The 11,664-nt window shown below is 34.3% G+C and overlaps 1 protein-coding gene across 1 annotated transcript; it reads left to right on the plus strand.

The window, feature by feature from the left end:
- The first annotated feature begins 2,524 nt into the window (after positions 1-2,524).
- On the plus strand, positions 2,525-9,132 carry LOC120073275 (probable galactinol--sucrose galactosyltransferase 2). Its single transcript, XM_039026015.1, has 14 exons — positions 2,525-2,731; positions 4,350-4,557; positions 4,866-5,110; positions 5,432-5,522; positions 5,669-5,717; positions 5,806-5,897; positions 6,046-6,153; positions 6,602-6,724; positions 6,835-7,387; positions 7,672-7,739; positions 7,824-7,958; positions 8,061-8,278; positions 8,390-8,478; positions 8,569-9,132. Exons 2-14 carry the CDS (start codon positions 4,367-4,369, stop codon positions 8,923-8,925), a joined length of 2,319 nt encoding a protein of 772 aa, XP_038881943.1. The 5' UTR covers positions 2,525-2,731; positions 4,350-4,366; the 3' UTR covers positions 8,926-9,132.
- Positions 9,133-11,664: the final 2,532 nt, after the last annotated feature.

Here is an 11,664-nt window from a genome sequence, read left to right on the forward strand (position 1 = left end):
ATATAAAAATTAAATCTTTGAGATATTAATATTTTTTAAAATCTAAATTTGATAGAATCAAATTCGGATGTTTTTTGTTCTAATCTCAATTTTTTTTCTTTTTTTAGTAATTGTAAACAACAATGAAAATTAGTTATTTTGGTAATAATTGTCGAAAAAAAATGTTTTGGTAATTACTGTTAAATATTTTTTTAAGAAAAAATTATAATAATTTACCACTCACCTCTGCTGGATGCTTCTTCTTTATTTATTTATTTTTTTTTTAAAAAAACAAATAAATAAATAAAGTTTTTGTTTTTTCTATTAGGAGGCTTTGGACAAGAGGAAGGATGATAGAAGCAAGCCTTCAATCAAGACATAAAAAGTAGAAAGGAAAAGAGGGCTTCATGTTTTAACCTATACATATAATATTTATATATAATAATTGGTTGAAATCAATATGACAAAATGGTTTTTGTTTCTTTTACATAATTTACCTTTGTCACTTATGACCCAATTTCATAATTATTTTATTTTTTTATTTTTTTTATTAAGCCTACGGATACTATTTTCACATTTTTTTTTATTATCTATTTCTCACCAATAGTTTAAAAGACTAAGTTAAATTTTGAAAACTAAAAAATGTAGCTTTTAAGAAGTTATTTTTGTTTTTTGGAATTTGGCTAAGTATTCAAACATTATATTTATGAAAGACGTAAATTATTATGAGAAATGTGAATGAAATAAGCTTATTAAAAAACAAAAACAAAAAACTAATTAGTTACAAAATAGGCCTATGTTGTCCATTTTTAGTATTGTCAAAGGAATTCTTTAAAATACACGAACTAAATTTTGGATATATTGGAAGTACATAAATTAAAATTGGACAATTAAAAGTATAGCAACTAAAATAGAATGAAGCTCAAATTACTAAGACCAAAATAATATTATAAGATTATTATCATTAGGAAAATTCAGTTTTGGTCTCTATGTTTCCGCTTTAGTTTTAATTTGGTACTTAGATTTGAGAATATTACACTTTTACCCCTAAATTTTGAGTTTAATTTCTATTTAGTCCTTATGTTTTTTAATGTTACACTTTTATTTTGAGTTATTTCTATTTGGTTCTTATGTATACTTCTGTCTCTGAGTTTTGAGTTTAGTTTTTATTTAGTATATATATTTTAAAATGCTATATTTTTAACTATGAGGTTTAATTTTTATTTTGTCTCTATATCTTAAAATGTTATACTTTTATCCCATAGTTTTGAGTTTAACTTCTATTTAATCTCTAGATTTCAAAATGTTACATTCTTACTCAGGAGTGTTGATTTTTGTTTCAATTTAATCTTAAGAGTTCGGGATTTACACTTTTAAATTCATTTTCACCAATACACATTTTTAGTCATTGGTGTTGTTGTCTATTAATTAACTTAAAATAATTATATTCTCTAGGACTTCACAATTTACCCTTTTAAATTGATTTTTCACTAATACACATTTTTGGTCCTTGATGTTCTTTATTTTTTTAATTCACTATCGACCAATGTTTTCTATTAAGTCAAATTTTGAAAAAAAAAGGTTTTTTTTTTATTATTTTTTATTATTTTTTATTTTAAGAATCTAACTAAGAGAATATATTTTTAAAAGAAATATGCAAATCATGATAAGAAAATTAGAAGGAAACAAACATAATTTTTAAAAACAAAAGCAATAGTTATCAAATATGACCTTATAAAATACAATATATTGCAAGAAGAAAGAAGTATAGTAACTTACATGTCTAGTCCTCTAATCTTTGAGAGTTTAAGATTTGATTTCTAAAATTGTAAAAGTTTTTAACAGGTTCCTATACTTTTATTTTTTTTAGTAAGTTTTAAATTTTCAATTTTGTGTCTAATAGATTCTTAAAAATTTAATATTTTAAAAAATCAATTGATCTATTAGATATAAATTTCAATTTTATACCTAGTAACGTCTTAAATTTTTAACTTTGTACATAACCAGTAATCATGAATATTAAAAAATTTAAAAGTTTCAAATGTCGAAGCTTCCTATCTATATTAAACGGTTTTGACATCTTCTCAAAATTTTTTAGACGGTATTATTTCCTTTATTGGATTTGAGGAGTATAAGGTGTAGTTGGTCGTGGTGTTACGTTGTTGTTGTAAAAAAAAATTCTAAACCTCAAAATTGAACAATAAATCTGTAATTTAATTAAAAAAAATGCATTATAAGTTTATAACAACTATCAACTTGCAAAAAAAAAAAAAACCAAAAAAAAGAAAAAAAAAAAAGCAAAAAGAAATTATTTCTAAATAAGGTAAAAAATATACAGACTGAGGAAGACATTTCCAACAGATATAATAAGAAAAGATTCTCACTCCGTAATAATTAGTAAGTAACAAAAGAGACGGAATTAATTACAAAATAATTAATAAAAGATTTAAAACTAATTTCCACGTGTCGGGATCTGATGCGATCTGGCACTGGAACTTGCTCGAACTTTAACGCTCCGACCCGTATAAATACCACCATCTTCTTCTTCCTCAACTCACTCCATCGTGTTTTCTGTGTGAGAACCATCATTTCATTCACAAGAGGCCGTTCTGTGCTTCTTGTTCGTTCGTTCATTTCGTTTCGTTTTCCTTTTCTTTTCTTCTCTTTTCAGAGCATTCCTTTCAAAGGAACGCTCCTCTTCTCAGCTTCCGGCCAGGGGACCGGAATCTTCTCTCTTGCTAAGAGCTAATCGGTGAGTTCTTCTGGTGGAGTTTTTAGTGTTGTGTTTTTCCTTTTTTTTTTTTTTTTTTTTTTTTGTTTCTGTTTCGATTTTTGCCTCCTTGTGGGATTGAACATACGGAGTCCGAACGGATTTTCATGCTCTGTTGAGATTTCGAGAGATTTCAAAACTATGGACGTAACTCTGTTGGTGATAATTTTGTAACTATGAACTGGAGTTTTTGCGTTTGATTCTGAATTTCTGAGTTCGAATCGAGCTTCAGGCGGCTGAGAGTAGTTAGTTTGAATTGATCTATGTCATGTGATCCCGAGATCTTGGCTCAGATCTGCTATCCTCTGCTTCTTGAGCGTTTTACCGTAATTCCGTGCAGATCACGATTTTTTTTTTGGATTTTGATTATGATTATCATGGACTTTTTCAGAACAAGAATGATTTAGTGTTTTAATGGCGGTGGAATGAATTAATAAATCTAGCTTAGAATTAATCCGAAAGAGAAGAACGGAATTAATAATTAGGTCTGAAAATCGATGAGTTGGAGAGATTCAATCGAACTTGATTGACGGCTTCTTGATTCTGTTTTACGTATCTGTATTGTTATTTCTGCATTTTGCCGTCACTTTCTTCCAAAGGTGAATTTTAGTGTTTTTCTCTCTTATCAATTTGCTTGTATCAATGAATATTCCGCGTAATCTTTTTTTTTTAATATATATTTTTTCCTTCACGCTCGGAGAACCGGAGAAAACAAGCAAACTTTAGTCGTTTCCCTTCACACGGCGGTGAAGAAAAAATGAAATCCGTGTCTTCTTTTTCTTACTATTTTTTTTCTCTCTCTCTCTCTCTTTCTTTCTTTTTCTTCCTTGTTGACTCTTTTCTCTCATATATTCCTTCCACTTGTATTCTCTCTGCCTCCTTGACCGTGTTATTTCAAATATAATATTCCCTTACATTTTTTAAATTTATGGTTAACTAAATATAATTCTTTTTTTTTCTAGATTTTTTTATTATATTATGCTAATATAGTCCTAAATAGAGCTTAAATTGGTGAAATCTTTCAATTAATTGAGAATTATTTTTTCTCTATTGTTATGATTGTCGTAAACCAGTTTGATTCTTCTCTCTTCCACTTGAAGGATATAAGTTGAAAAAATAAGAGAGAAGATGCTGTACACTGAATCCAGAACTCCAAAAAGGGAAATCATTGGTCTTAATTTCACTTTATTATATCTTAAATTGAATCTGATATGGTTCTTTCCTTTCCCCAACATTGGTACGGTTGTATTTATTTTTATTCTCTCTAGCCTCCGGCTGGTCGTGGGTTTGGGAGATGCTAAGGCCAGCTTCCTTACAGCAATTGAGGTGGATTTCTTCTCCCCCATGGAAGTCATATGGCTCTATTCATCCGGAAAACATAGGATTTCGCCGTAATTGTAGAAACTTAGGTTTTCTTCTAAAGTCCAAACCCTTAGGTTGGTGTTAGTGATGTCCAATGAAGAGGAAATCTCGATTTTATAGTCCGAATTTCTGTTTTTGTTTTTTAAGTGCTAAAACATTTATTTGGTATTTTTAATATTTTGATTTTATGCTTTCTGATTGGTTGATAATGTTTTATGGTTTGAATCTTGCGCCGCAGCTGTTTGGTGCTCAACAATGACGGTCACACCGAAAATCTCTGTCAACGATGGCAACTTGGTGGTTCACGGTAAGACCATACTGACTGGGGTGCCTGACAACATTGTTCTGACCCCAGGATCAGGCTTTGGACTAGTCGCTGGCGCATTCATTGGTGCCACTGCTTCAAACAGTAAAAGTCTGCACGTTTTCCCAGTTGGTGTTTTAGAGTAAGTAAAAGTAAAAACCCTCTTAGTAGGAGTTCAAGTTTTACGGCATGAACAGAAATGAAACGACAAATGGCAAGTAATTGAAATTTTCTATTCTATATAAAAGATGGCGAAATCTTACTTTTGTCAATTACTCTAGGGGTTTGAATTTCTTTGATCCCTGAGCTGGGTAGATTTTATCTCATATGATTTGAAATAGTTTGTTGAGATGGATTTGTTGAATTAATTTGGAGAAATAATAAAATAGTCAGTGGCTATTGTAGATGATCGATATGAAATATTCTAATTCATTCCCCATCCCGTATCAGGGGTCACCGCTTCCTGTGTTGTTTCCGTTTCAAGTTATGGTGGATGACTCAAAGAATGGGAACATCTGGGAGAGACATCCCTTTCGAGACACAGTTCCTGCTCATGGAGAGCAAGGGTAATGACGGGGAGGATCCTGATAATTCTTCGACCATCTACACCGTCTTCCTTCCTCTACTTGAAGGCCAGTTCCGTGCTGCCCTGCAAGGCAATGAAAAGAATGAGATGGAGATTTGCCTCGAGAGTGGTGAGTAGATCATGATCGGACAATTATCATCTGCTGTAGGATGCACACACACCCTGCTGTCCTATTTATTTGGCCCATCACTTCTTACGATAGTTCCATCCTGGTGGTCGGTAATGAAGAAGATATAACTAATCTGTTGGGGTGGAGATGTCACATTACTAATATGAACCAACCTTGCTGGAGAAATCTTTTAATTACCATCACTGGAATGAATCAAATTAATGGAGTTTTATAGCACTTGGGGAGGAGAATATAGGAAGGAATCAAGTTCCAAAGAAACGAAACGACTTGTTTTTGTTGGTGTTTGAATTGGTTTTGCAGGAGATAGTACTGTTGAGACCAACCAAGGACTTTCTCTTGTCTATATGCATGCTGGGACAAATCCCTTTGAAGTTATCAATCAAGCAGTGAAGTAAGTTTCCAAATTAAGTTAAAAATTTTTGCTCCCAATTTCTTCAAGTGTGCACTTGGGTTTTTGCTTTTTACACACGTGTAATGTTAACTTCTTAATGATGGGTATCTGAGCTAACTTCACAATAATTTCAATGCTGATGACAGGGCTGTTGAAAGGCATACACAAACTTTTCTTCATAGAGAGAAGAAAAAGGTATGACAAAATTTTGTTTTGACAACTGTAATGTTAACTAAGCTATTCTCTTTTTAGCGACTCATTTATGTTGCATTGCCCTTTTCAGTTACCTTCCTTCCTTGACTGGTTTGGTTGGTGTACTTGGGATGCTTTTTACACCGATGTCACTGCTGAGGGTGTTGTGGAAGGCCTCAAAAGGTAATACAATTTGTTGCTGGGACATAGCAGTTCCATTGTTGCATCTTAATAGTTCTGTGTCAATGATGTTTAATACTAAATTTTTTATCTCATTAAACAAAAAAAGAGATTAAATTAAATTGCTAACGAAACATTGTGGTGTTTGCAGCCTTTCAGAGGGAGGGGCACCTCCAAAATTCTTAATCATAGACGATGGTTGGCAACAGATAGAGAGCAAACCAAAGGATGCTGATTGTGTTGTACAAGAAGGAGCACAGTAAGACCCTTTCCTCTTATTAACAGATCTCATTATTATTTTTGTATTTAACTTATGTGCATATCTCGTTTAGTCTAAAGTTGGGCCGTTTGTAATAAATTGGTTGATGATATGAATTGTGATTATCTTAGTTATTCGTGAACTATTTTATGGTGGGGAATAATAAAAACGGATAAATTATGTGATCCTTCTAATACTCCTATATTAGCCGTGTGTACATCTCCCATATTATATGCTACCTCCTTTTGCCCCTTAAGCTAAAAGTTCCCCGTAGCAATAGGTTTCCTCAACTCTCCCAATGTTAGATGTTAGATATCTGGCATATTTCCATCTGCTACCCAGATGAGATGAGTGGTTTTTCTTTATATCATATGTTTTTTACATTATGGATTGAGTTAGATTCAAGCAATTGATTGCTTAATCACTTGATGACACTTTTTTTTAATAGGTTTGCAAGTAGGCTGTCTGGAATAAAAGAAAACCACAAGTTTCAGAAAAATGGGAAAAATGATGATCAGGTCCCAGGCCTAAAGGTGGTTGTTGATGATGCCAAGCAACAACACAGTGTGAAGTAAGTGTTCAATTGCTAAAGTCAGCAGATAGAACTTTCTGTTGGGAACTTGAATTAGAGATATTGCAATTCATCTTTTAAGGAAAATTTCTAACCCATTAATAATGCAGATTTGTGTATGCATGGCATGCTTTGGCTGGTTATTGGGGTGGAGTGAAACCAGCAGGTCCAGGCATGGAGCATTATGATTCCGCTTTGGCATACCCAGTCCAGTCGCCGGGTATGTTGGGCAACCAACCAGACATAGTTGTAGATAGCCTGGCTGTTCATGGCATTGGCCTTGTGCATCCAAAGAAAGTCTTCAATTTCTACAACGAGCTTCATTCCTACTTAGCTTCGTGTGGTATCGATGGCGTAAAGGTTGATGTTCAAAACATTATCGAGACCCTTGGTGCTGGTCATGGTGGCAGGGTTACACTTACTCGTAGCTACCATCAGGCCCTCGAAGCTTCAATTGCTCGAAACTTTTCTGACAATGGATGCATTGCCTGCATGTGCCACAACACCGATAGTCTCTACAGTGCCAAACAAACTGCAGTCGTGAGAGCTTCTGATGACTATTACCCTCGTGATCCTGCCTCCCACACTATTCATATTTCTTCTGTGGCTTACAATTCTCTTTTCCTTGGAGAATTCATGCAGCCTGACTGGGATATGTTCCACGTAAGAAACAAACTTTTTTTATCCGCTCTCCCTTGTTTTGATTTCATCAACTAGATTGACATTATTAGTCGATATGATTCATTTCATGTCATTAACATTTCAGCGAGGATTAGTATTTGTCAAACTGGCATGTCTAAATATGAGTAGATTTCACATAGGTGTGGTATAACGGCCGCATGTATAGTGTGTTTGGCATTAGGAGATGAGAAACTTGAAACTATGGAGGTCAACTATTCAACCCTTATACTTAAACTAATGTATACAATCTTTACTTTCCTTTTCAGAGTTTACATCCGACAGCGGAGTATCATGGAGCTGCTCGTGCAATTGGTGGATGTGCAATTTATGTCAGGTAGTTTATGTCCATGGCATGTTTGTTTGCTTTCAGTCTAAGTATGATAATAGGAATGACTCGACTTTGTGCAATATATCACAGTGACAAACCAGGCAACCACAACTTTGAGCTGTTGAAGAAGCTAGTCCTTCCCGACGGATCAGTTCTTCGCGCCCAGTTACCTGGACGACCGACACGTGACTCGCTGTTCAACGATCCAGCTAGAGATGGCACCAGGTTTGTTGCAGCACGTTCACTTTCTTCCTGTAATTGTCTATTCTATTCACCTCCCGTTATAGACTGTTGTTGATATCAATTGTTTTTCCCCCCCTTTTGCAGCCTGCTCAAAATTTGGAATATGAACAAGTGCTCTGGTGTTGTTGGAGTATTCAATTGCCAAGGTGCTGGCTGGTGCAGAATTGCAAAGAAGACTCGCATTCACGACGAGTCTCCAGGGACCCTCACTACCTCTGTCCGTGCAGCTGATGTCGATGCTATTTCGCAAGTTGCCGGTGCCGACTGGAAGGGCGATACTATCGTTTATGCCTATCGATCAGGTACTTGGATATCACTACTTGTTATCAAGATTCATGATGGATTCTCTTTTATAGAACTTGTGCAGAAACAGGAAAAGAAATTCTAACAAAGGAATTTGATTTGTTTTTCAGGGGATTTGACTCGATTGCCGAAAGGCGCCTCAGTTCCAGTTACCCTCAAAGTTTTGGAATATGATCTTTTCCATATTTCTCCTCTAAAGGTGTCTAACTCTTTCACTCCATTCTATATTTTGTTCTTTCACTATCAGCAACTCGTTTTGTATTGAATATAACGATCTTTTGATTTTTAGGACATCACCTCGAACATCTCATTTGCGCCAATTGGCTTGCTCGACATGTTCAACACTGGCGGTGCCGTCGAGCAAGTCGACGTCCAAGTGTTCGAACGAATGCCAGAGTTTGACGGTGAAGTTGCTTCGGAGCTAACATGTTCTCTCCCCAACGATCGACCTTCAACAGCTACAATCACCTTGAAAGCTCGAGGATGTGGAAGGTTTGGTTTATACTCATCTCAACGACCTCTAAAATGCAGTGTGGACAAGGTCGATTCCGACTTTGTGTACGACGAGGCGACGGGGTTAGTCACCTTCGAACTCCCCATCCCGACCGAGGAAATGTATAGATGGAACATTGAAATTCAAGTCTAAGTGAATGTCCTATGCTTAAGTTCATTATCCCCAATGCTATCATATCATTTAATAATGGCTTTTAGAGAGAAAGAGAGAGTAGAAAGAGAGAGATGGTAAGGAGGAAACAAATGAATGTATGGTGGGGCCATAAATTTAAGGGTGTAATATGTAGCAACCAATATCTGTCATTAATGTTGTAATCTAATTCTCTATATGTCATAATAAATATGCTTTTCTATTACTTTCTTGGCTTTCTTATTTTACAATTTCTCTTCCAACTGCTGGCATGTCTGTTTCTTGGCCCATATGTTCCTCATCATCAATTCATTGGAATGACCACAAACGGAGTATTATAATAAAAATATTAAGTATAATGGAACTAGAAATAAAAATAAAGAACTAAAATGTCTTTAGGTCAATTTTGTCATTTGCCCAATTTTATATTTATGAAACATGCCACTTACAATTGGTTATTAATTATTCATGATTTGTCATTTTGAAAGGTTAACTAGAGTAATAATTTTTTCTCTCTTTTTAATTAATTGTTATTGATTTAAGAATTATTATATTTAATTAAAGAAGCCTTGGAATTTCAGGCTGAAATTCTTTCTTTCTTTGGTATATTATAGAATAAATATTTTTAGCTCATTTGTGTCGCAATAATGAGGTCAAGCATATGCTATATATACAGATTTTTTTGAAGACCTATTTCGTGAAAACATGTTTGAAGTCATTGTAAGGACATGTTTGAAGTAACTTTCACAATATTTTAAAATGTACTTTTAAATGGAAAAAGAAAATCAATCCCAATAAATACTCAAACTTATTCACAACTTGATTATCATAATGGTGAGAAAAGAGGCCAAAATGATAATGATATGTTCTACTAGTTCAACCTTTGCGAAAACTTCATTATGTGGTGTTGGGCCTTTCCACTTTCCACTCAGACCCAAGTTTGGAGAAAGTATCAAGTTGATGTTCTGAAGAAGCAAAACAAATGGTAAAGAGATGGCCAAGTGAAGAATTATCCAGCCGTACACGTCTAAGGTCAAGATTAACCTTTTCCAGTTACACGTTATAAATTGCAATCAATCTGATTCAACTTTCATTTCCATCATTTTGTTCAGAGAGAAAACGAGAGAGAGAATGGAGATGCTGAGGGTTCTGTGTAGTTCTTGAAGAAGAGGATGAAGAAGACTTCTTAACTTGCATGCAGTGAAGGGAAGAAGAAGAGAATGCAGGGATTTTAACATGGTTCGGTAATTAAAGGCCTACATCCACGAAAGAGCTGAAGAATGTTATTTATTGAAGAGATCAGAGGAAAAATATAGATAAGTGTTGAGTTTTTGAAGTAATTTTTGAGTAATTGTTAGCTTATGACTATTATCCTTTATATAGAGGATTTACAAAGTAGTTACTAACTGCATGTAAAAGTTAATTTCATATAGTTTGTTACTAATTTCTCAACAAATCTCCATCTTGAAATTAACTTTTGCTTTGAAGCAACTCCTCTTTGCTAATCTCTTTCTTCTATCCTTTGTCTTGTTGCTCAAATTCGATGATGTCCAAACACTTTTGGAGTTTGAGCCGTGCTACGACTTTGATTAGCATATCAGAGGCGTTGTCCGAGGTATGTATCTTCAGAACTTCGATTTTTTTTCTTCAATTTGTTCTCGAATAAAGTGGTACTTTAAATCTATATGTTTAGTACGATTGTGATGCTGTGGATGCTTAGATAGATGTATAGTACTTTGATTATTGCAATAGATTTTGACTGTGTTCTGTATTATACCAAGTCAAGTAAAAGACCTTTTAGCCATAGGTCCTCTTTCATAGCTTCTGATAGGGCAATGAATTCTGCCTCAATGGTAGAGAGGGTTACCACTGATTGTAGTGAAGCTTTCCAGCTTAGGACACAACTTCCATATAGAAAGATATAACCAGATAATGATCATCTTCTGTCAAGGTCCCCTGCATAATCTGAACCAAAAAAACCAAACAACTCTGGTTCTGTGTCAATGGTTTGTTGGTATAATAGTCTGGCACCCATAGTGCCTTTTAGGTACCTCAATATCCATTTATTAGCCTCCCAATGTCTTTTTACCTAGGTTGGCCATATACCTACTGACCAAGTTAGTTGCATAGGCTATGTCTGGTCTTGCAGAGATCATCATATACATTAGACTTCCCACTGCTTGGGAGTAAGGTATTGTAGACATTAGTCTTTGATGCTTAATATCTGTTTCTTTAGTTGAATTCTCTGCTGATAGTTTGAAATGTTGTGCAATAGGTGTGCTTACTATTTTTGCTTCTTTCATATGGTACTTCTGAATTAATTTCTCACAGTATTTGGTTTGGCTTATGCATAGTTTGTATGTTGTTCTATCTCTTTTAATATTCATGCCAAATATCCTGTTTGCTCTTCCCATGTCTTTCATTTCAAACTCTGATTTTAAGAGATCTTTTACCTGTTTCAATTCTTTCATAGTACTCTCTAATAGAAACATATCATCTACATATAGAAGTAGATAGACAGGGTTTGCAAAAGTTCTAGTGTTAATGTAAACACAACTGTCATAGGAGCTTTTAATGAACTCGTTCTTTTGTATAAACTCATTAAACCTCTTGTTCCAACACCTAGGGGTCTGCTTTAGTCTATAGATGGACCTCTTGAGTAAACAATAGTGATCTTATTTCCCTTTGACTTGATAGCCTAGGTTGACACATGTATATAGTTTCCTCTAGATAACCATGAAG

This window comes from Benincasa hispida, chromosome 3 (genome assembly GCF_009727055.1).
Source record: "Benincasa hispida cultivar B227 chromosome 3, ASM972705v1, whole genome shotgun sequence".
In the NCBI taxonomy this organism is placed as follows: Eukaryota; Viridiplantae; Streptophyta; class Magnoliopsida; order Cucurbitales; family Cucurbitaceae; genus Benincasa; species Benincasa hispida.

Coding starts and splice junctions, on each gene's coding strand:
- LOC120073275 (XM_039026015.1), top strand. CDS start 4,367: ATGACGGTCACACCGAAAATCTCTGTCAACGATGGCAACTTGGTGGTT. Junction 5,111..5,431: donor GGAGATTTGCCTCGAGAGTG/GTGAGTAGATCA, acceptor TTGGTTTTGCAG/GAGATAGTACTGTTGAGACC. Junction 7,740..7,823: donor GGATGTGCAATTTATGTCAG/GTAGTTTATGTC, acceptor AATATATCACAG/TGACAAACCAGGCAACCACA.